The sequence below is a fragment of the Meleagris gallopavo genome, chromosome 1 (assembly GCF_905368555.1).
Source record: "Meleagris gallopavo chromosome 1, MGAL_WU_HG_1.1, whole genome shotgun sequence".
In the NCBI taxonomy this organism is placed as follows: domain Eukaryota; kingdom Metazoa; phylum Chordata; class Aves; order Galliformes; family Phasianidae; genus Meleagris; species Meleagris gallopavo.
In genome coordinates this window covers 49765464-49792705 of record NC_139404.1, presented here as the reverse complement: position 1 = coordinate 49792705, position 27242 = coordinate 49765464, and the positions used below count along the sequence as shown (strand labels likewise).

At 45.0% G+C, this 27242-nt stretch overlaps 1 protein-coding gene across 2 annotated transcripts in view; it reads left to right on the top strand.

Annotated features, from left to right (window-relative positions):
• Positions 1-27242, top strand: part of CACNA1I (calcium voltage-gated channel subunit alpha1 I) — a 151131-nt gene that overhangs the window by 83591 nt on the left and 40298 nt on the right. For both annotated transcript variants that reach the window (XM_031554341.2, XM_085226112.1), the window contains exons 4-9: positions 1267-1364; positions 15348-15507; positions 17441-17756; positions 18420-18512; positions 24145-24451; positions 25824-26227. In XM_031554341.2, the coding sequence (XP_031410201.2) occupies positions 1267-1364; positions 15348-15507; positions 17441-17756; positions 18420-18512; positions 24145-24451; positions 25824-26227 (1378 nt within the window). The remainder of the gene's footprint in view (positions 1-1266; positions 1365-15347; positions 15508-17440; positions 17757-18419; positions 18513-24144; positions 24452-25823; positions 26228-27242) is intronic.

Here is a 27242-nt window from a genome sequence, read left to right as displayed (position 1 = left end):
GTTTCAACTGATCATATCCCGAGCCTCTGTCTATCACTAAATTTTCTGTAGGCTATCTGTGTCTTTCTTCTGGATTTGGTATCTTTTTGGTTGCATCTTGTGTGTGTGACTTACATGGAATCCCTCCTCTCTGCTTCTGCATTCGGTATATGTGGAACTGACAGCTCCAGGGAGGTAAATGAATGCCACTGCATTTCAGAGGAAGAATTATTTCATGCAATTACCCTAAAAGTCTATGAGAGAATAGAGTGAAAGAAATGAGAGAGAGAAAGAAAAAGAGCATGAGGGAGAATAATCACAACACTTCGACAGGTTTACCCTTTTGTGTTTGAAAATCTATCACTCTGACAAGTCCCTTTTGTGAAAGGTGTAGACAGATAACTTGACACTTGCTCTTCAAGGTCCTTTTGAGTCGAGAGGGTGATCAATGGAAGGATCAGTCCGCTGCTGCAGTCTGTAGAAATGTAAGAGCCAAGATGCGCAGAAGGACTGTGAGAAAGTCAGTCTGTAATTGAAAGAGGAGAGAAGTCAGTGCTTGTGAGAAAGAAAAGCTGATTGCCCTGAACAGAGGGCTGCATGCACACAATCCGAAAGTTTCACTCAAGTTGTCTCCCTGATATTTCTCATGGAGTGACTTTACCCCCATTTTACTCTCAGCATCACTTTAACTCTTCATGCAAAATAATTTGAGATCCTTAAGTGGATTCTGCTGGCCAAGGTAAATGGTTATTAGAATCCAGCATCTCCTAGTGGTTTCCCAGAGATAGACAAGTTACCTGGGCATTTGCCATAGTGGGCAAGGAGAGGAGCACTGGGCTAAGGGATGCTGAGCCAGGTCACTTCTGTAACCTGCACCTGCTTCTCACGCAGCAAAGCCAACACATTGGTCATAGTTATTTGCAATGCAAGGTTATTTAGGGAGCATACTGTTGGGTTAGAAAAACCGAGGTCTAGCATATGTCCTAAAATTAGGATTGTTCTCTTTTGGTTGCTGACAAAAAGGAGTGATTCACAGCTATGGGAGAAGCCATCCCATCTAGCTGAAAATGTTACCTCTTTAAGAAGAGGGTTTCACTTCTATGTGAGGTAGAACAGGTTAATACGAGCCTCCTTCAGGGACCTCATCCTGCACTGTCAGAACACCTACAGAAGAGCTTTACAGAGTGGCACTGAAATTCAGCACCACACTGACTGTGTGAACAACCCTACCCTGTACTTCAAGCCAAGATTTTGGGTTGTTTAAACTCTTTCTCTCTTCTTCTGCAGGATGGTGGAGTACTCTCTGGATCTCCAAAACATTAATTTGTCTGCAATCCGTACTGTCCGCGTCCTGAGACCCCTGAAAGCTATCAACCGTGTGCCGAGTAAGTCATGCTTGCCTCTCATATATGGCCAGCTGGGATTGTACATGGTGAATACATGACCAGTAAGGCTCTGTGTGGTGATGTTCTCCATGCTGGCTTTAGATACTAAATGAATGTACTGCATGGTGTGTGCAGGCTTTTCCTCATCATGGGGGAACCCTGATTCCTTCTTCTTCTGCCTCTCTCATTTTTCTCAAGTCAGCATTGCTCTCACTGGTATCCCGGAGGGAGTAAGCAGGCATTGTCACTGTTATTTAACCACAGGAGGTATCGATGAAGGCTTTGGTTGTATCCAAGTGGGAGGAGGGGAGCCAGTAGGCAGGTTGCATGCTGTTGCGGTCCAGGGACTGTAGGAGCTCTGACCTCAGCCTTCTCTTTCACTCCATGTTCTGGTTCTTCTTTGTTCAAAGACAGCAGCTGTCGTGTGCAGCGATGAGACTTTCAGCATTTCTTCCATACGTTTTTCTGTCTCACAGAATGACAGGAAGTTTCTTTGCTCTTCCCCATAATCTCCTTAATCAGGCAGGCTGCAGTGGCTAAGACTTTGCCAGAGCTCTCCTAATCCTTTTCTTGAGCTCAGACTCTCCCTTTTCTTTCCCCGATCTGGGGAAATTTGCACAGTTGTCCTCCTGATTTGTATTATACACCTTTTTCTTTGTGCCAAAGTCACTTTCACAATGACATTTATTTGAAGACAGATGTCTGAATGTGTGGCTCCATGCAATGCCCATCTAGAAAGTGGTCTTGTCCCTCTTGTTGGGTGTGTTTTTATTTCTTGACAATAGCCAGGGACAGAGACCGTTACAAAGTGTGACTGAGGAGCTGAGGCACAGTCCTGCTCACCCAATGTGGCAGAAAGAGAACAGGTGGAAAAGCAGCTGTTTTGGGCACTAACCACACACTCAAGCATTTAATATCTCCACCATGGGGGTGACAACATGGGACCATTTCTCCGGGAAACTGATGGTGAGGTGAGGGGAATGCTGTGGAAGCATGGCTTATTCATCCCTCTGGGATGCACAGCTGGTTGTGTCAAGGCAGCTCCATCCTGCTATTGTGCAGTTCACTTTCCTCCTTGCTTCCTAAGGAGTCCTGTGAGTCTATGCTCAGAGATCACTTCAAGGCTGATCCCTATTATCAGGGTAGACTTAACCTTTACGATGAGTGGAAACATCTTGAATGATACCCAACTGACTCCTGTAGACGTCTGCCAAAGGCAGACGTCAATTGCTGGGCACCAGTGGTCAGGAGCAAAGCTTGACTGACAAAAAGCCAACGGCATGTTTTATTCTTATTCATAGCCTGGAACACCCTCTGTTCACAGGTGTTATGCCTGGGAGGAGTGGTGTAGGCGAGACCAGAACTGGCCCACAAGAGACCTGTTCTGTAGATGTGAAGGCCCCGGAGAGGCTTTCAATCATCTTGGCTGACCTCCATGGAGTGCAAGCCATTGAATTTCCCAAGTGTCCTGACCATGAAGCTGTCTGTCTGCTCCTTTTATTGGTATAAAGCTCCACCTGTGTGAAATTGATGATGTTTTAATTTCCACTCTGTGGTTAAACCTTTATGTATCTTTCTCGCTACATAAATCTGTGGTAATATGGAGAGAAGTTTTTGGAAGAAAGACATCCTGCTATTAATTAAAAGAAAAGAAAGAAAAAAAAATCAGAGTCCCTGGGAAAGGAAGCATTTACTTGTGGGTTGAAAACTGGTGAAGAGGCTGTAAACAAAGTCTTATGATAAATGGGAATGTGCTGCATTGGAAGAAGGTGCCCAGCGGGATACGGCAAACATAATTAATAGGACCTTTGGCCACAAATCTTTTTTTAATGTCTTTTTAAAGTTCTTCATTACTGATCTGAGGAAAGAGCTAAGTCTATTAGTGAGACATGCTGATGATACCAAACTGGAGGAGTTGCAGGTGTGAGCAAAGAAAGAGGAAATAACACAGCTGGAGGCAGAGTGGGATTGAGGTCTTGGTGGAAGCATTCCACATATTTGGGGAGGAGCAGGAGATAATCCCGAATGCAGACACACAGCCATCTTCATGTGACCACAATAGGACAACATGGCCTAGCATTCCCCAGTGGCTATCTCAAAGGGTTTTGTATTTAATTTTTTTTTTACCTAAGAAGAAAATGATATTGAGTGTGTAAACAAAAGAGTGGCAAATGTAATGTCCATTATCATACAGCACTGTGGCAAATGTCCATTAAGGAAGACGTTCTCCACCCAGTTAATAATTAGACTGTGAAGCTTGCTGCCAGGGAAATCTTTCCAGTCCCAGGTCGAGACTAAGTGTGGGCACAGTGAGTAAAAGGGGATTGCCCAAGGGATGAGTGTTCACACAGTGACTCTTCTGAATTCCAGACTCCTTTGCTTGAGGGTCAGAGCTGATGTTTAGCTGCCAATTATCAGCAATTAATTGCATTTCTTGTAATTCTCAGTAGGATGTGCTACTGAGCATTTCAGATTCGTGGAAGCAGTTTATTACTCTGACCTGCCTCATCATTCCTACACTCAAAGTATACTTAAAGGGTACTAGAGAAAACATGAGTGCCCTGTTTTTTGTAATATATCTCATAGCTTTATTAGCATTCCACCTTATCTCTTGCTTTCCTGACTACAGCCCCAGGAGTGCTGCCTTTAGGGGTTTTGCCTGAAAATGCATGAAACAACAAATTATGGATTGCTTCTGGTCCTGCTGCCTTGTGATTCAATTTTGTAGCAGTTAGCTGATGTGACAAGCCACTAAACAAGTGTAAAGAAACAAAACACCCTTCAGGTCTGTGTCAGAGGCTTTTTGCTCTGAGCATGCCTGTGTCCTGGGCTTGGGGTTAAATTCTACCTCCATTTATTGTTGTTGTCCTTTTGCAACAGCGCGGCAGGTTGCTAGGTGAGCCGTAGCCTTTCTGCCTGTGCCAGGTTTGGAGGAAGGCTGCTTTTGTTTTATTTCTACCCTCTTTAGAGCGGGGAGTCTGTAGTCACATCTGATCATTTGAATTTCTTTCACTTCTGCTGTTACATTTTTCGACGTCGGAGCAGAAAATGTCTCTTCGGTTTGCTCGTTCTTGTTGCGTTGATCTCATGCAAGGAATAGCCTTTGCATTGTGTTTGATGCCTTCCAGTTCCCACTTGCAATTTAGTAACCGACTCATCATTTGGAAGCAGATTACTTCAGCTGAGCACACTGTGCGGAAGTGAAGGAGTCTGTTGCAGAGTGTTGCATAGCAACTTTATTGAATAGAAAGTGTATACATGTGCTTAATATTTGGGGTGTTAGCACAGTGATGCTTAAGTGGGGAAGTATAGGCATTAGAAATATAATGTTACATGCTTATTTCTAGCTGCGCAGGAAATAGAATTTCAGATTTGTGGGAAGATCTGCTTTTTATTTTTTCTTTTTTTTCCTCAGAACAAGAATAAGCATTTACCATTCATTTTAATAAGGCTTTACTCTGCCTATTTTTAGGTGGTTTGTTTGGATTTCTGATTGCTTCTTATGTTTAGTTATGACAAAGAAGTTTCAAAACAAACAACATCAACCATTCCGTTCTAGAAGTATAGAAATAGAATATTTCAACTTTATCAAAACACTTTCCCCTACTACCATCCTCCTGCTCCTTCTGTCAGATAAAGGAACCATAGCTGTCACAAAGCACAACCCGAAGTGTTTCCATTTAAATGAAATAGCATTTTTTACCGGCAAAACTGCTGTGTACAAAACTCTTGGTCTAACCCTATTTTTCTTTATTATTATTATTACAGTAGCTCCATGGGTCCAAATAGATGAGATTTCTCTATTTTTCTTCTACGGATCTCAGAAATATAAACCAAGACTTGTTAGTTTAATCTTCTTCATGCTTCAGAGTGGGTGAGTGAGGCTCAGGGAGTGTCATCAGCGATATCAGGAATCCAGCTGATGCCTCCTTAGCCCTGTGCTCATCCCGCAATATAGAAATAGTCTGAAACAGCTGAATTCTGGAGTGGGAAAGGGTGGTGTTTTAAATTTTGTGCTTTGAATCCGGATTGTACAATGAGCTACCTGTGTTCAGTTCTGTAACCGTGCTGGAGATGGAGCAATCTGGCTCTGAACCCCATACCTGGCACAGGGGAAAAGTGATGACATTTACTTCTCTAAATGTGTTTTTGAAGAACTAATTTCACTGATGAGCATGTGTGAAATTATCTTCTGATGGAGATATATTAGGCTGTAAAACAGTCTCATTCACAGCTAGATCAGACAAAATGGCAAGAGCGTTTGATGGACACAGTCCTGCCCTAGAAGTTGGAAATGCAAAGGGATTATGAGAATCCCCTTCTAAGACCCAGTCCTTTGCTTCAGATGTCTCAGTCTTTCTGAAAGAGGACTGTCACTTGTTCTCCTCCAACACTGATTACCTTGTATTGTTTCATTTAACTATTTTTGAGGGTTTTTTTTCTTCTTATGACTTCCTTTGTGAAGAGGTAAATGAAACTCAGATGTTACTGTATTTCCCAAATACTTAAACCTAACCCATCCTCAATTCATATAAGACACACTGTTTATAATCACATCTCAGTGACATAGAAACCATAATTACAACAGTGTGCAAATGTGCGCATGCAAGTTTATCCACACACATGCATCGTCCTGATTAGGATCAGCTCTGGGACAGGAGTGATGTCAGAGGTGGTGGAGTCACCATCCCTGGAGGTATTCAAGAGCTGTGTGGATGTGGCACTGAGGACATGATTAGTGGGTGCCGCGGTGATGGGCTGGAACTTGGACTAAGGGATCTTAGTAGTCTTTTCCAACCTAAATTATTCTATGTTTCTCTCAGACAATACCCAGAAGTTAAGAGGCCACAAAGCCCTCTTTATGCCCTAGTTGGACATGTGTGACTCAAATGCATCCAGGGATGAAGCTGCCACGTTGTGTGGGGTGTGCTGATGAGGTCAAGCTCAGCCTATCTCTTCCCTTCCAAACCCAATCTCACAGCCAAATGGAGCGAAGCACTGAAAAGAGCAATGCAATTTATGCCTGGAGCAGGCCATTAGAGAATGCCTTTCCTCAGACAGGGGGCAGATTGGGGATGGAAAAGTAACTCAGAACCACACTTCCCCCATGTGCGCTGTTCCTCGAGCAGCACAGCTCTTTATCAAGTCAATCAAGACTAAATCCAACAGAAACTTTTAGGATATGGGAAAATAGCATGGGAGGGAACAGAGCAGAGTGAGGACAGAAAAGGAGCTGGGGGTGTGGGACAGATGCATGAGATGCAAGCAGCAGGGTTTTGGGGGCATGGCATGTGAAGGCTTTCGCACCCTAGTGTGGTGTGGTGCACCTCTGTGTGTAGGGCAGTGTGGAGAACTTAAGCATGGGGAGAAGACAAGGAATCAAAAGTGAAACAAGGGCAAGCACTATTATGAAGTCTGTTGATGAATACACCTGATAAATGGGCAAATCAGTGCTTGCCTGAGGCTTTCTTAACCAACTGACCAGGTTAGTGGTAGTGCTGGAGGAAGTCTTCAAGCCCTGAAAACAGGTTCCAATTTTATCTATTTTTGATCTGATCTCAACATCATTTTTCATGTGTCTTCCACAGTGTTCAGAATATTGCCGTGTTTTTTAATGGATAATCAAGGTAAATTTGGGTAAAAGCAAAAAGAAAATTACACCTGTGTTAATTTAACATCATGGCAGAGACGTGGGGGACACTGAAGTGCACAGAATGTACAACTGATAAAGCCTTGTTCTGTGCCACATGTTCAGCCTCTCTTGTTTGTTTGTTTTTTTGTGGTCACAGATCATGGGAGAAAGTAAATTTTCCCTCTCTGAACCAGTCTGCTCAATTTCACTGTTATTATAAACAAGTATTCAAAAGACACAAATTGTGTCCTTTTTAACTCGTCATCTGGGTTTAGAATAAAGAGAGCTGAATAAAAGGAATAAGAAAATCACAGATTATTTTTATTTTTCCTGTGGTTTGTAGACCTTTAGACCCCCGTGACTCAGATCCTGTGTTCCTCTTTCTCCCCATAGAAGTGAGGAATAGAAACCTCTTCTTTAATGTGATCTGAGATTATCAAGTCATAGCAAGATCTCACGCCTGAAGGTTAATGCCACACATCTCAAGACTCCTGATAAAAAACTCAAGAGTTAACAACAGCACTTTGGGGTTTACTGGAAGTAAAGCAAACTTGGAGAAAAAGAAACAAACCCACACACACTCCAAAACAACAACAACAACAACAAAAAAGCAGTCATAAAGAGAGCTTCGCTGGAATCTTTGTTTCTCCCTTCTCCTCCAAGGGAATTGGCACAGACAGAATTTAAAAAATGCACAGCTCCCCTTGTGCCAATTGTGTTGCCTTTTCAAACAAGCTCAGCATTCAGGAGACACGGTGCTCTCCAAAGCCCAGCCACGTATTTTGCTGCCTAAATGGGAGCTGAGCTGTTTTGCAAAATCTGTCCCATGGGACCTATCAAGCGATGGATACCATGGAAATGTGAGCAGTAATGACAGTGTATTATCAGGTAAAAGATAACGTCGCATGCACTAATGCAGATTGCGCTCTGCGTGTGTGGGCAGGGTGATTTACAACCACAGCCCGAAGTTCCTTGATCTTTGTGTACTTAGGGCCTGATTCTCCCCTTCGTGCACGTTTCGCCTAATGTCACATCGCTGCCTGCAGTAGAAAGGAACATGATTCACTCTAGTGACAGCAAGAGGAAATTAGTGCTGTTAAATCTTAACCAGGAGTTGCATTACCACTGCTTTACATAATATTTTTGCATTATACTGTCCTACTTATACAATGCTGGATACGTGTAAGAACTTAAGGGTATTTATAGGAATGAGAAAGAGGCTCGCAGCCACAGCACTAGAGTTCATTTTTGTCCCCAGTGTTGTGTGACCCATGCAATTCGGAAAGAGAAGGTGGAGCTGTATATTTCTAAGGGAATTTTTGCTGACACTGAATGTAGTCATCATTGCATTTATAACTACAAAAAAAAAAAGAGTTGATCAGTGAGTGATCAGCAGTGGCAGGTGGTAGTAGGTGTTGATTATTAGACGTGCAGTGTAGAAAAAGAAACAGAATGGCAGCAAACCCCCAGAGCCACCTCTCTAGAAATAATCCCACAGCTGGCATCGCTATCCAAAATATGGAGACCAAACCTTGTACAGGTTAACGAGATAAGGGGGCAAAAAATGGTCTCCTGAATGCAACGGTCTCATGGCTTAGGTTGAAGGACACCTTGTGTCATGGGCAGGGCTGCCACCCACCAGCTCAGGCTGCCCAGGGCCCCATCCAACCTGGATTTGACCTCCAGGGATGGGGCACCACAGCTCTCTGGGCAGCCTGTGCCTAACCAGACTCTGTGTAAAGACTTTCTCTCTAACATCTAACCTAAATCTCCCTCTCTTTTAGTTTAAAGCCATTCCCCCTTGTCCTGTTACTATTAGACTGTAAAAAGTTAGTCCCCCTCCTGCTTATAAGCTCCCTTCGAGTACTGGAATGTCTTATGTCACTGGCTGTGTGGCTACCGGCAATGTTATGGTGGCACTTTTTGCATATGAGTATCAGTGGTGGAAGGGCTTTGTGCTGAGCTCACTGCTGTCTGCTAACCTTAGCTGGGCTCAGAGCATCCATCATGGTGTGAAGGTGCAGTAGGGTCATGTTAATAATGCTAAAGGAAATTAGCTTTTTCAAGGTTGTTGACACTTCTGCACACTCAGTCTCACTAGGAGGGACCTATTTCCCAGACGTGCCTCTGTCATTTGATGGGCAGGTATGAAGGGGTTCAGAATATCAAGATTCAGCCCTGGCACCTGTGCCCCTCCAGTGTGCTGAGCATTGTGGCTAGGCAGCTTTAGTCTCTGTTTTGGCTACTTCAGGCTTAAGCTGAAGAGTACTTTAAAGGTAAGGAGCAATGATACTTAATGCTTGAACTTGATGCAATATCCTTAGGGGAGACAGGGCTTGATGTGCCCATGCTGCTGAGAAAACGAACAGCAGCTTTTTATATCAGCTGAAGCTTTATAAGTTCTGGAAATGTCATGCTTTGATATTTTCTGTGTCTGTGGTCAAGCTGAGGAGGTACAAAGATTTGGATAACTGGAGCTTAGGCTGAATGGGATGAGGTCTCTAAGCCAGACAGAGGTGCAAGAAATCTTTGCTTGTTGTCAGAGCAGGAACGGGGCATTGGTGAGGGACCTAGTGCTACTCCTAAAGCATAGGTCATGCTGGCAAGCTTTACGGGAGGTTCTGTCTGGATATTAGGAATAATTTCTTCTCAGAATGAGTGGTGAGGCATTGGAACAGGCTTCCCACGGAGGTGGTGGAGTCATTGTCCATGGAGGTGTTCCAGAACTGTGAGGATGTGGCACTGAGGGACATGGTTAGTGAACATGGTGGGGATGGGTTGATGGTTTGATTAGGTGACTTTAGTCACCTCTAAATGCAGACAATGCTTCACATTTGTGCCTAGGGCAACTGTCTTTTCCTTAGCAGCAGAGCTGGCTAACGAACACCCAATACGTTGTGCATCACAACCCAATACATTGTGTATTATCTAGGGTTTGTTTTATCTGGGTCAGGGCAGATATCTGAGCATGTCCTCTGCAGCACTGATACAAAGCAGAGGGTGATGGTCTGCAGTGTTTGTGAAGCTTTTACAGCTTGAGAAGAAAATACCAGGCAGCACTTGGTGTCTGTGCAGGTGATAGAGCACTGGCAGGGGTAGTCCTAGAGGCTGTGGGGTGTCTTCCTTGGAGATCTCCAAAACCCATGTGGACATGGCACTGGATACCCTGCTGTGGGTGTCCCTGTTGGAACAGAGTTTGGACCAGATGGATACAGAGGTCTCTACCAACCTCAGCCATTCTGTGGTTCTGTTAGAAATCTGGTGGGGCTGCCCATTGATCATTGTGGCTGAGCTCCTCTCACTCACACGTGTTTGCAGGAGAAGCATCGATTAGGAGGAATGCAGCCAAGGGAGCATGTCCTGGCTGGCAAGGGAAGCTATGGGTTATGATGATGGTGGAATTGGCAGTGCTCGTACAGCTGATAAGTTTCTCTTTGCAGTGGTTCAAACCTGTGTTTTCACTGATGTAAATGAAAGCAACGTGTTGAGTGCAGGATCAGCAAGAAGTCAGCGAGGAGGGCCACAAGCTGGAGCACCAGCTTGCACTGTGTGCACAGAGATTATGCATGGGGAAATCTTGCCAGCCTCATGCTATCTGGGTGGACTGCCATGCATCCTGGGGTGGAGAGGAAGGAAAGGAGGCATGCTTGGGCAAGCTGCCTGGCTGAGGGACAGAGCAAAGCTTCAGGCACTCTGCAGAATGTCCTGCCAATTATGATCATGAGTACTGATGGAAACAGATTTGCTTTTGCTCTAGATAAAATGACAATTGGTGGCTTGGCCCATGATGCAAATGATCATAGAATCACAGAACCATCAGACCTCTAGGATCACCTAGTCCAATGGCCAGCCCATCCCCACCATGCCCACTGACCATGTTCTCAGTGCGACATCCACACGGTTCTGGAACACCTCCAGGGATGGTGACTGCACCACCTCCCTGGGCAGCCTGTGCCACTGCAGCACCACTCTTTCAGAGAACAAGTCTTTCCTCATATCCAACCTGAACCTCCCCTGGCACAACTTGAGGGCATTCCTCAAATGCCCTCAAATTGATAGCAGTGCTGAGCATTGTGTTTTTCTCTGTCTGGTTTAATCCAAGGAAGGATTGTATCAAACTGTCTAGGGAGGTATCAGAATCCTCAGAGATGGGTGGAGTAAAAGAATTCTGAAAGAATTGGGTTTCTCACCCTATCCTGAGCTGAGATCATTCAGAGCACCTGCAGTTAGTGCTATGGAAAGAAAACTGCAGGTCCTCAGTCCAGCAAAGAGGCAGGTGGAGAGAAGGCAAAGCACAGTGAGCTGGGACAGGGGCAGTGGGCAGTTGGGCATACCTGCACATGCAGGGCTGGTGGCCCTACTGGGATCTTGCCTCCTCCCCAGCCCTGCCCTGCCATATGCTGGGTGAGTCTGCTTAGGGAAGCTTCAGCTGTGGCAGCAGAGCTAATGAGAGCTGACAGTGAGTGTCTGGAGGGAGTGAGAGTTGCTGTAGCATCTGCAGAATTTGGTAGGAAGGGTCTCTGGATGCCGGCACTCCTCTCCCTCCTATTATTTCTCACCCCTGGGACCAATGCCCTCTGCCATGCTGGAGCTGCAAACTCATCTCTGCTGTCCTCATAGCCTTGCTATGGGGGAGGGGTCGCATCACACTCCTTTCCCCACTCCGCATACTTGTTTGTGGGCACAGGACATCAGGGATGGGTTTTCTGAGGCCCATTTATGTACACCTGGCTGTGAGGATCCTTCCTCAGATACCTACAGCTGATGTCGGTGTTGTTTCCTACTTTCGACTGGCTTCCTTGTGAAGATGAGCATGGAGGAGAAAAGGCCTTTCAGAGCCCACACCTGGTACTCATGAATATTTCATGTTTCTAGCTTTTCTTCTCCACGAAGAGCAAAACCTTTTCATATTTGATGCCCTGGGAGCCCTCTTGGTCGCTGAATGTTGCTTCATCAATGCTTTCTCTCCCTGCTTTTCCATTGGACTGCCTGGCCCCTTATTCCTTTCTCTTCTCAAGGAACGTTTCTTTTCTTTCTTTCTTTTTTTTTTTTTTTGTAAAGGTTGTTTCAGAAAAGGTCATTGTCCTTTTCATATTCCCTCCTTGCTGTGAGCCAGCGTGTATTCTGCTCTGCCAATGGTAAAGGAAAAATGGCGATGTGGGGAAGGGCAGCAGTGGGAGAGGGGAAGGCAGGCGGGGATTGCTGCGCAAGGGTGCTGTGGAGTGGTGGACAGGCAGAGATGGGATGTATTCACAGCACAGAAAGATAAAGGGGGAGAGGCAGCAGCAGGACTTGGCTGAAAAAATTGTGAAGAATTGGCTTTCCAGTGCTTTCTAGAAGCTGTTGCACAGAAAACACTGATGTCACCATAGATGGGGGCTGTCCAGAACAAGCTCACTGTGGTTCTCCAGGGCAGGGTGCTCCCAAAGCTATGCTGACAAACGTGCTGCCGTCCTGCCTTGTCAATTTCCATGGCTCTGTGGTTGCTTTGGAGACAGTGTCGTCTCAGGCAGGTTCTCCAATAAATCACCATGTTCCATCCTTAGGCTCCTCAACCTTTATCTCTCTTTTCCCCACACATTGTGAGGGCTTGAGGGACCAGGAACCATTTGCAGGGACCCTGGTCAGGTTGTACAGACTCCTCCTTCCTGTGGAAGCACTGAGACACCTGGCAATGGGCCTCTCACTTTGGAGACCCACAGCAGACAGCCCTGTATGGCTGCCAGACCAGTCCACCCCTGTGCAGGGCCAAGGGACTCAAAATGGGTTCCCAAAGCAATTGTTCTGCAGTTTAGGAAGTGAAAAAGGTTTTGCCCAAAGTGAAGCAATGTAAGTTGTCAAGAGGCTGGTGGTCCAAAGGAGAGTTACAATTTCTGCTTGGATGGGTGTAGGTTCAGTGTTCTTTCTTCTATCCACAGTCAGTGTCGATGGGCAAGGAAGGATGGGCAAATGAAAATGGGGTTTTGTTTAGATTTAGGAATTGAACCTATTAATGCTGAAATTCTTTGTGATGTGGAAAAGATGCCAAATGCTGGGGTTACCTGCCTGGTAATTGGGCTGTAGACCCAGGAAAGGGTGCAGGAGGGCAATGGCTGTGATTCTGGACCTATGGATAACTCAGTCCTGTATCATCACTAGAATCTCTGAGAGTCAGAAAGAAGAATATACGGTTAGGCAGGATGCTTTCAAGGAAAAAGCATGCAAGTTTTGCAAGTCATTGACAAACAAAATCAATCTTTGCAAAATCAGCAAATCCTGATACAATTCGTGTTTGTCTGTAATATCCCCGAGGGATGTCTGCTCTGCATTTCAGCTGAAGGGCAATTTCATTCTTCCCACTGCCTCTGCTTGAGATGAGATGGAGCTAGCATCAGCTGCTCTGAAAAACATCACTGTCTCTTACAGCGTTACTGGCACAGCTTCCTGTGTTACTTGGCTCTCCCTCATGTACTGACCAGGGCAGTTTATGGGAACTGGTGATCTTGTGCTGTGAAGCAGCGTTAATGCTGGTAACATGCTGCACTGCAGTGACGGTGTGTTGCTGCAGAACATGGGAGGTCATGGGGATAAGCAGCAGAGCACCGTGTCTGTACTGTTGGGCTTTGTATGGTGATAGATCAGAAAGCCATCAGTGACTCATGACATGTCTGCGATCCCCAGCGAGTGGCTGGACTGCTGATGTTATTGATGTACTGTCTAGAAACTGCCATAGCTGGTGACTGGTCATACAGTTGGGCAGCCAGGCAAGCAGGACTTAGCAGCTGCCCCATAGCCTGGCCTTAGCCATCCCTTGGAGGAACTGACACCATCACTTCTTCTCCTTCATAATCCATCCTTAAACATTTTCTCCTGCCTACACATCACCTTCTTGCAAATATCACTCCTGCCTATCCCATCCCCAAACATTCCCTCCTGACCTAAACCAGGCTGACATCCCTTTCAAAGCACCTTTTCTTTCTCCCACCTTATGCCTGCACATGCCTCACAGACACCCCTTCCCTTCCCTTCCCTTCCCTTCCCTTCCCTTCCCTTCCCTTCCCTTCCCTTCCCTTCCCTTCCCTTCCCTTCCCTTCCCTTCCCTTCCCTTCCCTTCCCTTCCCTTCCCTTCCCTTCCCTTCCCTTCCCTTCCCTTCCCTTCCCTTCCCTTCCCTTCCCTTCCCTTCCCTTCCCTTCCCTTCCCTTCCCTTCCCTTCCCTTCCCTTTCTTTCCTTTCCCTGTTTGCAACAAGAGCAGCTGGAGAATGGAGTCATCTTAATGCACAGCATCATGTGGCTAATTACTTGATGCTGGGCATACAGAGGGGATTAACTTGTGCCTCAAAGGGCTGTCAGTGAAGCCTAATCTTATCTTCCCCTCCTCTTTCCCCTTCCACTGCCATCTGAAGTAATGAACTGGTTATAAATACCTAATTAGCTAATTATTGGCTGGCCTACATGAAACATCTTCAGTGAAGGAACTCCCTGGCAACCCCTCTGTGGTGGAGAGTAGAGACAACTGCAGGGGTGAAGGTGGTACAGTGATGCTTGGAAGGATTTCTAGGCTTTTATCATCCCTGGAGAGCAGTGGAAAAGTCATTAGCACCATGGAGAAACAAGTCTGTCTCACCCCTACTTCTAGCTGTATGAACTGAAGAGCCGGGGAAGAAGTAAAACCAGAGAAAGAATTCATCAGATGATTTAACAAAAGAAAAAAGGGGATGATTTTAGAAACATTTGCACTGGCCAGAGGTGGTATGCTGGCAGATGGTGAGCTGTGTCTACTGCCTGTATGCATCAGCCCTGCTTGGGAAGGATGGTTAGCCAAGAGAGGAGAGCGTTTGATGAGACTGCCACCGAGAAGACCAGTTTATTCCAGTCTGTGTGCTGTAGAAGTCCATCTCACCGGGCAGGCTGGCCTTAGGCCAGCACAATTCTCACAGGTTACACAATGCAGTCATCACACTCTGAGAATGGGGTCACTGAGCTGCTGTCCACGTTTGGGACAGTGTTTTCACTCCATTGCCTTTCTGCAGAGAAAAGGGGAGGGGGAAATATCAATTATGTGGCTGATGATGCTGAATGTCTCATTCCCTTTTCTTCTCAGTGTTGCAGATGGAGGCCTAGGGTTAAGAGATCACGGCATCTCAGCAGCTCTGCTGGCTGCCTATCAGCAGGGGTTTGGACAAGAAAGGGCAATGATCATAAATCTAGCCCAACTTGGGCAGTAATTAATTTCCAACACTCTGCTTTTGTATTTATGTAGTTTTTTTTTTTTTGTCTCCTAAATTTTTCCTTGCTTCCCTACTCTTTCCTTCCTCTTCTCCCTCTCCCTCCGCCGTACACTTGCTCCTTCTGGTTCTCTTCCACCCGCAGGCATGCGCATCCTTGTGAATTTGCTCCTGGACACCTTGCCCATGCTGGGGAACGTCCTCCTGCTCTGCTTCTTTGTCTTCTTCATCTTCGGTATCATTGGGGTGCAGCTGTGGGCTGGGCTGCTCCGCAACCGCTGCTTCATGGAGGAGAACTTCACAATGTGAGTGCCTGAGAGATGATGTCCCCTTTTTTTCTCCCAAAGATGTTTCTCTTTCTTCTTCCCTTCTCTCTCTGCTTCTGCTGTCTGGCTCTCTGCAAACTGCTTTCTCCAAACAGACAGAGGGTGGTAGAGTGCAGAACATTGGCTGTGTCTTGCAGTGTGATTGGAGAGGAAGGGAGGGCAGAAGCATCTGGTTTTAGCTCATCTTCACAGTGCATAGATGCCTTGGCACACTGGGATTCGGCTAGGCAAAAGTCAACAAAATTGCCTCTTCCAGCTATGAAGAGACATGCTCCTTATCCCAGAAATAGCTGATATTCAGGAACACAGGCTGTGCTGTCCTTCTCCTCTTCATAAGACAAACAATCTTACAGAAAGCTGTACTGCTGTCCAATGCCTCCAGGGACACCTTTGGCACCTCTGGGTTGGAGCTGAGGTCACTGTTTGGACATAGTGCTTCACCTCCAGATGCTCTGGAGGGAGGTGGGGGAAATCACTGGAAAAGCAGTAGACTTCCCATTGGGAAGAGCCATGGAAGAGGATGGAGATCTGCTGGGAGAGGTATCCCTCAGCAGAACACAGCTCCTCCTGTTGACTTGCAGGCTTTAAAATGTTTTCTTAAAACCACATACTAATTCCAGACTCTTGATCATTTTAGACTGCTTTAAAAAAAGCTGTAGATCAGTTTAAACGGATTAAATAGTTATGAAGCTTTAGACCATCTCAAATTGGGGAAAAAAAATCAGTGCAAAAACATGATCTGTGGAACAGCAATGGGGGTGGGGAGTAGGAGCTGCTTAAAGCAGGCATTTACAGTGTTTTTATATTCCTCTGGGAGAAAGGAATGTTTAGGATGATTGGCCTTTATGTAAATCAGAGTGGTACCACTTTAATGAGTGTAATTAAATCCAAGCAGAGTCGATGTAACTGAGAAATGGATTGGAGCTACGGGCTGCAAAGTGACAGATACTGAATAATCTTTGGCTGACCATTACTCGAGAAGCAAAGTCTGCAGGCAGCCAGTTCACAAGTGATGTGGATGTGTAATGACAGAAGTTTGTGGTTTAGTCCCAGTTAGCTCAGAATGGGAGACCTCTTCTCTCTTCTTTGTCATCAACACCTGTCCCCTTCCAATGATACGCAGTGAAAAAGTCTGCATTCATGCAGTGTGAAGGCTGCGTATTGTACCACTGCAAGGAATGCAAGTGCACCAGATAGAGATTAATGGAAAAATTTAAATCTCCATCTTTCATATCCTCATCATCTCATCTCCAGCTAGGCAAGCATAGATGATTTTAATTATTCAAGCATTTGGAAGGTGCCTGCATTATTTGGAAAAAAACACATGAACTTCTCATTAAACATTATACCAATAATGCCAACTGTCAAGGAGGAGTCAAAGTTAAGATTAAGTCAACTTCAGCTCTGCAATTCCTGATTTTAAGGCATAGCTGTGCAATCTTAATTATGCATGAACTGGATTTTTTATTTAACTTTGCTGGAAATACAGAAGGTTCAGAGCCAAATGTTATAAAACATGTCCATCAGTGGTTACATACACAAGCACACTATGTTAAAGCCCCATGAACGTCCTTAATATCATTGCATCTGATTTAGCTTTGATGCTAGTGGGGAGAGTGATCAGAATGCAAATGCCTGCATTTCAACTTCTCTTCATTTCCATGCAAGCAGATTTTGTAATTTGGGGTGGGGTGGTCTGGTGGAGGACAGAGCTCTGAAAATGGAGGACTCACCCCTGGAAAATCCCTGGTTTCCAGGAGCTCTGTCCTTCTATTTTCTTGAGGAAGTAAACCTGGAAATCCTTTACTCGCTACTGTTCCTATGTCAGAATCGCAGCTCCCAGTTCCACCAATATCACTGGTGAGAAAATATCTGCTACAGTAAGTTTATGACTTTTTAAAAATTTTTACAGACAAGGTGACATTGTCCTGCCCCCGTATTATCAGCCCGAGGAAGATGATGAGATGCCCTTTATCTGCTCACTGTCAGGAGACAATGGAATCATGGGCTGTCATGAGATCCCACCTCTGAAGGAACGGGGCCACGAGTGTTGTCTGGACAAAGATGATTATTATTACTACAACTCAGTCCGGCAAGAGTTCAACGTCAGTGGCATGTGTGTCAACTGGAACCAGTACTATAACGTGTGCCGTACAGGCAATGCCAATCCGCACAAGGGTGCCATCAATTTTGACAACATTGGGTATGCCTGGATTGTGATATTTCAGGTAAGACCTTCCTAACAAAGCTCAAGCTATTTTTTTTTTTTACAGCCCAGTCTTTCTTTGTTCCCATGGTGGTTTCTACAGGGTGTAATGCAGCTGCAGAGAGAAAGGGGCATTGCAACTATTTTGGCAAGTGAGAACAAGTGCTCACCACAAAGTGTTTCTGAAGACAGGTAGGGATATAGAACTGTTCCAGGCACTGAAATGGGCTATGCCTTTCAGGCTGATGTGTACCTGTTTTCAATACAGATCACTGTAGCAAAGGAGTTTTTTTTTTTTTTCTTTAATTACCAGCACTCATTGCAGATGGGAGCTAAAATCCTTGCCTTTTTTCTTTTCCACCTGCTGTACGCAGTGTCCAGTACAAGGGACACAAAAACTTGCTGTGGGTTTTCCCCTGCTGTGATCCAGGGAAATGAACTATTTTAATGAAATATTCCTGCTGTGGACTAGCATGATCTCACAGGCTTTGACAGTATGCCAGTGTCACCAAGCAGTACCACGCTGATTTCTTGGAATGGAAATTTGGCCTCCTTGAAAGGACTTTTTGTTTCTCACCTTCCTTGGAATACAACAGCCTTGCCAGTATCTGCCTGTGTATACTGAGAAAAGAACTCTGGATGCCCACTTCCTTCCTGATTCTCTTTTTGTTTCTTGATTTTGCAGGTGATCACACTGGAAGGGTGGGTGGAGATCATGTACTATGTGATGGATGCCCATTCATTCTACAATTTTATCTACTTTATCTTGCTGATAATTGTAAGTATAAGACTTGCTGTGTCTCAGCATTGCAAGCTAAGAGCCTACAAAAGTCAGGCATTAGGTCAACACAGATACTGGCTATCTGGATTTCTTCTTGGAACCTCAGGAATCCAGCTTGAGGTTTCTCACCAAGATTCTATGGCAGGATCATGTACTTGTGACCCAGATTCTTCCTATTCACTCAAAGAAATATACTCAGGATTGAAAATCAATACCAGTGTAGGATAATGTGCTCATCCACACATCTCCTCTCAAAACAGTGGACCCAAAAGTAGAGAAAACCATTTCTTCATCTTTATTCCCACTTTTTCTTTTGTGTATTTGAAGCGCTTGAGTCATTCCTGTTTTATGGCTTCTGGCAGCACCTGGATTCTTCAGATTCAGGGTCTCAAATTCAGATTTTGTCAGGTTTGGGGTCTGTCATGCTGAATTACTTCCTCACTATGAACAAGAAGGAGCTGCTGCTCCCAAAGTGACATCAGTCCAACATAAACTAGCTGTGTGAGATCATTTGTGGCTGAAGGAGATGGAAGGAGAGCAGTGTATCAGTGATGAGAACTTCATAAGCAGTTTGTGAGCATTGTGGATTTATACATGTGAAGGGTGAAGATGGCTGTTTTATTGTAAGGAGATTTGTTGTTTGTGCATGGAAGGAGAGCTGACAAACATGATGCCATTGCCTTTTCCCTTCCTCAGGCCTCTTCCCGCATGTAAATAGATTTCCCTGGGAGAAATGCCATGTTTCTAACAAGGAAGAATTTCCCGTATTTATGAAGACTTGCACTTTTCACTTTTAAATTTCCTATATGGGGACCAAAGTTAAAAGTAGAAAGGAAGAACTCAGGATGTATTGTGGGAAGTTTAAAATGTACATGGTGAACACAGTTCAGTTCTAGGTCACTTCACCACTAAAGACCTCAGTGTGCATCCCCAAAGCCTACATGCTCTTGGACGGACTGTTGAATGGACCTGGCTTAGATGCTCTCTTCATCTACTATTTGTCCTACATAGTCATGATCTCCTAGAAACAGATCTTTAGAGCAGTTGCCCAATAACATTAGCAGACTTACGTGGCTTAGGATCTAGTTTAAATTCAGACTGATATGTCATTATTTGAGAGCAAACAAACCTTAGTAGTTTCTGGGAGAAATTCTGTAGACTGGATGTATGGGGAGCAGCACAAGAAGAAATCTGCTGGTCCACTGAGGTTGAAGGCTTTATGAAAAAGCTGAATCTTCGTGGTATCCCCTGTTTCTCCCCACCTCCTGATCTTCTACTATCACAAGGAAAAGACAAGAGAACAACAGAAAGGTCACCTGTTCCCTTGGGTTGAAGCATGAGCCAGGACAGCAAGGGTGAAATATGCCTTGAAGAATGCTGCTTTTGCTTTGAGTCTGGAGAGTCCCAGTGAGGACAATCTAGAAACATGATTGCACAGGATGGGTGGGGAGCTCTCTCCAGCTCTCTTCCCTGAGCCAAACCAAACATCCTCTGCTTTTTGTGAATCCAGAAAACCATTATTTCCCTTATAGTTTCTTCAGATCTCCAACTACACAACTAATATTTAGGACCTATATTTCTGTAACATGTAGTTCAGCGCAGAATTCACTCCCAGCCTCACATGCCATCTCTCCCAGAGCCAGTGTTTGACCTTTGAGATGAGCATGTCCATTTCCTGATGGCCAGTTTCAAAAACTGTGCCCTCTGGCCCCACCTCCAAATTACATAAATTCTGATGGCATATTTTTGGATTGGAAACAGGAGTATCCTTTAGTGTTGGCTCACCTCATGTGTATTTCCAGTGACTCAAACTTTGTCTCTGAATTTGCAGGCAGCTGAAAACCCTCAATTAAACACTCCACCTGAGATTTTACTGTGGAGTGTCATTGACATTTCTAGACACGCCCTCCTCATTTGCAGAAGCCATGTAGGTTTATTTCCATCAAACACAAGAGCACAAGAACTTCAGAAGGGGACCACTCAGAACATTGGAGCTTTAGGTAGGATATTTCCTTCGTCTTAGGTGGAGTTACACCAAGAAAAGATTTAGCATTTCTGTTACTTTTATTTCACATGTAATGCCATATTTCCCATATACTGTTGCAGCACTTAGCAAAACCACAATGTGAACTTGCTTTCTCCTGGTGTCATTTCTCCTCCAAGCTGTCTTATAGCAATGACATTCCCTCTTCAAGTCTTTTGAAGCACAGTCCTTGTGGTCTTCATCCTGCCCTCCTTCTCCACAGTTGAAAGGCCTTGCTCTCTAAACAGGATTGCTCTGGCAGCCATAGTTCAAGTCTTGACTCTTTGCTTTCCCACATGCAGCTTAGCCTTGGCTCAAACTCATTCTTCTGAGGCCAGATCTCCTCAGCCTCCTCCTTAGAGCTATGCTTTCATTGGTGACTTCTGCCTTCCTCACAGATACACCTTCTAACATCTGCATAAGGGCACTACCTGTTAAGCACATCAGACAGGAAGAAAGCTCCACCACCTGGGTGTATTCACATCATTTTCTAGGGCTCCTGCATTGATGTAGTCCCTGAAGAGAAGAGCACCAGCTGACCCTGGCACTCAGAAGGGCCTTGTAGAGCAATCTGGTAAATACATTTGTGTATTCAGGAAATAGCTCCCTGGTTTTGCTGGAGACCAGGGAGGTGACATCAAGGAAGGCTTACTTTCCCTTCTTGAGTCAATGATCCGTTTCAGTCTTCATCCTTGAAGACAAGCTTTCTGTTTGTCACTGCTCCATTACTTGCCCACTAGCATTGCTTCTGAACTACCGGCTCTTCTTCTTAGGTTCTCATCCACATAGGGATACTCAGACCTCCTTAAATGCTTACATGTGTGGGCTTCAGAAGACAACCTAATTATTCAGCAATAAGCAATAAAAATAATGGGCAAGTAAGTTAGCATCTTTAGCACCAGTCAATTCTTATTAAATACTGCAGAGACAGGGATCAAGCCTTGCTCTGAACAAAGCCAAGATCAGCTCAATCAACGTATGACTTGGTGTCAGGGCTGAACCAGATGACTGTGTGGGGCTTTGAATCAGTGGTCCCCTTCTGGTTCTGTCAGACACTTTGTCTGACTCCACATCAGACACTAGTGATCTCTTTGCTCAGCTAGCTGAGATGGATCACTCAATTACAATCCATCTGGGACCTTTCCTGCCCTTTGCTAAATTGGAGAGAGAGTCAAGCTCAGCAGAACATTAGTTTGTGGACTTGGCTTGTCATCTTAAGGATGAAGCAAGCTCTATTGCTTTGTGTCTGATGTTTCTTGCTAAGAGGTTCAAGGAATGGGGGCTCGTTGTTATAACCAGTCATCCCACTCCTCCCCTTTCCTGTTGTCAGTGGGAGATCACAATAAACAGTTCCTGAGAGGACAGGACTTGGTGATATAAACCTGAACTCCTCTCAGGATTCGACCTCAGGCTTACATCATGACCCTGCTGAGGTCATCTTGTTGCACTTGCCTTCTCTGCTTGTCACCTAGAGAGAAGATGTTGCAAGCTTTAATCGGCTGGTTTTTTTTCTGGAGGTGCTGGAAGACTCAAAGAAGATGCAAAATTGTGACCAGGAGTGTCACAATTTGCATTTCAGAAATGCATAGCGAGCATCCAACTCCCAAACCAACCCTACTTCACTCAGAGCAAGCCTGAGGAGATAACAGAAGAGAGAAGCTTGTGAGAGGGTCATGTAGTGCTGAGGGAGAAGAGGGCAGGAGAGCACAATGGAGGAGGATTCACATTCCCAGTTATAGTCTCATCAGTGAAAACAGGCAAGAGATCATGGACTACAGGAATCCATGGGGGAAAGAGAAGGGATCAGAATGAGGTGTTGTCTTCCTTTTCAAGGCCATGTTCTGAAGCTGAAGGGAAAATAAGCTTCATCACTGAGAAGGGCTCAGTGATGAAGAGGAACAGAATTAGAACAGCTTTGAAGGTGTTGAGAGGAGGAGAATAAAAAAAAGGCCATTATTTTGAAATGATTTATTGTCCTTATTCTGAATCTGGTTGTAAGGGCTTCATGTTTGAAAGGTTTATTCAGATACTAGCAGAGATGTCTCCTCTTTGAAATACGAAGAGCCAAGGTATTGAGCCTCTGGCTGGAGCTGCTAGGCACCTGTGTGCAAGAGAAAAAGATGTCCAAAGGGACAGGTTTGTGGGTAGAGTGGCAAAGGCTATACACTGAGGGGAAGGCTTCTTGGATTGGTAAAATTTGCTGGGGTGCTTTCAGGAAAAAACAAAACACACCACTTTTTCCATGCCTGAGAGTTTGGATCTTTGTATCACCCAACTTTCTTGTCCTTTCCCCTTCGCTGGAAGGGTTGTATGAAGGAGGGCACATGTCAAAAGATAGAGGCAGGACTGGGTCCAGCCCTGAGTCCGAGCTATATGCTTGGAAAGGAGAGACATGGAGATGAAACTGGGTCCTGGGCAAGTCATGCAGGAGAAGCACAGTGCAAAGACACCCCTTAGAAGAGAAACCCGCTGATCCAGAGAATGCAGAAATCCCAAGGTGGAGCTGCCTTTCCTCCTAGGAGTTGCCCCACAAGGCCCATATCAGAGCAATGCAGGTGTGTGATCTTTGTTCAGAAATTACACCCTACATTTTCTCAATGCCATACTACTTACAGCTCTGCAGGGAATGGCCACCAATCATAGCATCATCACATTTGAGTGCAGTGGAAAGATTTCCTAGTGGGAGTTAATCTATAATTTCATAATACATGGAGAGAGAGATATTCACTTCCAGATCTCTCAGCACCAAGAACTGTCTCAGTTTATCAGCTAGGAAAACTGAGGCAAAGAAAGCTAAAGGGGAACTTGCCAATGTATAAAATAAGCCTGGTAGACTTTTGGCTTTCATGGGGAGAACAAGATCTTGGGCTTTTTATTTCTGAGAAACTGGAGAGTGGGCTGTGGTTGTTTTTGTACATTAAATGGAAAACTGATAAGGTCTGGAAGACAAAATAATATAAAATACATGCCTGGTAACAGAAGAATCAGAAGTATTGTTTTGACAGATTGTTTGGTGTCCTTATCAAAATCATTAGTTTTTCCAAACTTGTCTGGTTTCAAGAGCTCATTCATTTCAGCAAAGTTAATCTCTCTGTATAGTGAATTAAAGTGTAAATAACAGAAATAAATAAAATTCCCTGAGAACACTGACGTGTCTTCCAAGAGCTCAAAGCAATAAACAACAACACATGATTTTTCCAGTAGTAAAAAAGTAAGCAGAGGAGAAAGCAAACCAATACAATCCTCCATCTCCCACGTTCTGTTTAACACAAAAGAGAGGGAAAGAAAAAGCCCAATTTTCATCAAATGCATTGTAGGTAAGTTCTAAGCAACTTGTGAAAGTTCCTAAAGCCCATCAAAAGAGCCAAAAATTGGGCTTCTGTTCGCTGAATTTCAGTTCAGAGGTCTAAATTCTGCATGGAAGTGACACTGAGGGAGCTCTCAAGACCAAGCTCAGCCAGTCCTGGCTCCCTCTGAAATCCCATCTCTATAACAGACTGGTGTTAGCTCTTGTTCCTGTTCTCCTTCCTCGCCTCTCCCTTCTTTCCTCCTCCCACATGTTCTTCACACCAACATTACCTGTCCCTCTTTCTCCATTGCTCCTAGGTGGGCTCCTTCTTCATGATCAATCTGTGCCTGGTGGTCATCGCCACACAGTTCTCAGAAACCAAGCAGCGGGAGCACCAGCTTATGCAGGAGCAGCGGGCCCGGTACCTTTCCTCCAGCACCGTCGCCAGCTACATGGAGCCCGGAGACTGCTACGAGGAGATCTTCCAGTATGTCTGCCACATCATGCGCAAAGCCAAACGCCGCACCCTTGGGCTGTACAACAGCATACAGAGCCGGCGCCAGGGCCACGTGGAGCCGAGTGATGCCCAGCGAGGTGCCAACAGGAAAAAACACAGGCACTACAGTAAGGATTGCACGGGTAAATCTGAAAATGTCAATAGTGGAAATGGGTGCGTAACTGGGAGCATCTCCATGTGTTATATTTCCAAAGGAGTTTGGTCCACAAAGCAAAGAGTTAGAATTAATACTGATAAATGAGCTTGAGGTCATGGGTAGTGCACCAGACCAGTAAGGCAGGAGTGACCAGCAAGAGTGGGAATGGAAACAGAGATGATCAATCAGAAATGCTGGAAACTCAGACCTGAAACCATAATGGACAATATTGAAGGCACTGACTGAGGCTTAGAAAGGGCTCCAGGTCTGGTAGCAGAATGATCACAGCCGGGGAGAGAGATGTATTAGGGAGTATGAAGGAGTGTGACTAAGGATTGTGCTGAGTGACACAGCATGTCTCCCAGAGCTCTCCTCCAAAAGTGAGTTTACAGGTAAAAAGTAAAGGGAGTAGAATTGCAATAGTGTCCCCTGAGCCCAGGGAGAAGAGCATTACTGAAGTCAGTTTGATGTGCTAGGGCAATAGAGACAATTTCTCTTGATGGGAGCACATCCTGTTGTGTAAAATTAGACATGAGATACCATTTAAATTGGATTCCTGGCCTGAAAAGTGACTGTAAAAATGGTATTATAGAGTTAGTATTAACTGCCTGCTGATACCTATCGTAAGAAATTCTCTCAGTTAACAAGCGAAAAGATGGATTTTCCTTCAACTAGTCTTGCATGCTCAGTCTTTCATTTTCTTTACTTGCTAGGAAGAAGGTTTCTGCAGTTAATGAATTAATTGATTAATCCCTCCAGTGTCTGTTTGATCTTCCAGGCACAACTGGAGGTTTGAGGAACTTGGTTTTCTCACTGAAGTCATCAAATTGTTCTCATTCAGAGTACACTGACTATCAGGAGGAACCGTTCTCATGTTAGTTTTTCTGGCTTCTTGAGATACTTTGCTAACATAGTGTCCCTCACTTAGAGAGTTGAGTTCAGCATCTGGATTATTGGACACCACTTGCAACTGTTTAGGCCAATTGCAGCCCTCTTGATCATTTTTCCCTCAGTTCCCACTTAATTCAAATGTCTAAATCTCTAGCTATGATTCCTGCATCAGACAAAACAGTTCTTCCTCATGAACCCCCACTGAGCCTAATCACTGGCAGATGAGCAGTACCATGCCTTCTGGTGACAAAGCCAGTCAGTGTAAAGCACCCAGCGGCAGTGGCTTTTATTTCTGCCCTTGAGATGATTTGCCAGTGTTTAGTCATCCTTACAGCTAAAAAGCCCAGTTACAGAGTCTAAATAACTAGAAGCCAAAAAAGTACCCAGCTTGGATGCATTTTTTTGGAGGGAACAAAGCTTTCTCCTTTAAGCGCAATCATTTATCTCCCCAGGAATTTGCCAACAGCACAACCCTCTTGACTGCCCTCCTCAAGGCTTGGTCCAGCCCATTGCTGTGACAGCAACCTCTGATCTCACCAACTGCCCCCGATGCCATAGGGAGGAACATGACACATCCCGAAGGCTGTCTGTCCTGGACAGCGCTGACTCAGACCAGGAAGGTGGAGGAGACAGTGAAGCAGAGGGAGAAGGCTGCAGAGGTGACCAGAGTGCCTCAGCGCTGGAGAAAGAGGAAGAAGAGGTGGAAGAAGGTGGGAGGATGAAGCTCTGTAGTGACATGTGGCGGGAAGTTAGGGTGAAGCTTCGAGGGATCGTGGACAGCAAGTACTTCAACCGTGGGATCATGATCGCGATCCTTGTGAACACTATCAGCATGGGCATCGAGCACCACGAGCAGGTAGGTTGGGGTACAGAGGGTCATGCTTGGGGTTAATGTCTGGTCAAACAGCAGCAAAATCTGCTAGAGGCAGAGACTGAGTAATTTGTACCTGAGGACATAGCAGGATCTTTTCCTGCCTATCCCTGCACCTAATCACTTTCACTGTCTCCGAGTATTTTCTTCCCAGTTTCTTTCAGTCTCTCTTTTTTTCGTTCTCCCTTCTCACTTTTATCCCTCCATTTTTCTTTTTCTCTCTGTCTTTTCTCTCCATCTGCTTCTCTCTCCTTCACCCTTGCCTCTTCCATCTTCCTCATCTCTCTCATTTCTCTCTTCATTAGCTTACTGAATCCTTAGTCTATTTGGTTAATTTAATGTGCTCTCTCGGGATGTCACAGGCACTTCACTAGCATCTCAATTCAAATCCATCAGCTTGCTAGCCTTTCCAGCTTAATTAAGGGATGCCTGTCTAACTGCACAAGAAGGCACTACCTCCCACCTCCAGTCATTTTGGGGGCTCGTATGACTTGAACCTTTCCTTTACTCTGACAGCAAGAAGTGATAGATAAGTCAAGGCATAGATAGCACGTGTGATGACAGTTCTGCTTTTCACGCCAATAGTTTGCAGGCATCTCTGAGTCAGCAGTGCACTTTATCGTAACGACAGACTTGTGAGATGGAGAAGGATGGTATGCCCTCATTTTATAGCTGGGAAACAGAAGCTATGTCTATCTTGTGATGTACAGAGCAGGCTTGAGAGGGTGTTCAGTGTACCCATGGCCTTGCATCTGCATTGCTGGCTGATAGTTCTATTGCATGTTGAGTTAAAGGACAGATGTACATCTGTGCTTCAAATCTGTGCTGCTGGTCTAAATGTGGCCATGATTGACCCCACTTGTCTGCCAAGATTACAAAAAATAAGAGATTGTCCCACAGCAGAGATGCTAACTACATCAGGGAATTTTGCAGCCAAGGGAAATTTTAGCCACAAATACAATCTCAGGAAGCAAAGAAACAGACAACGAGAGTGGTTTAA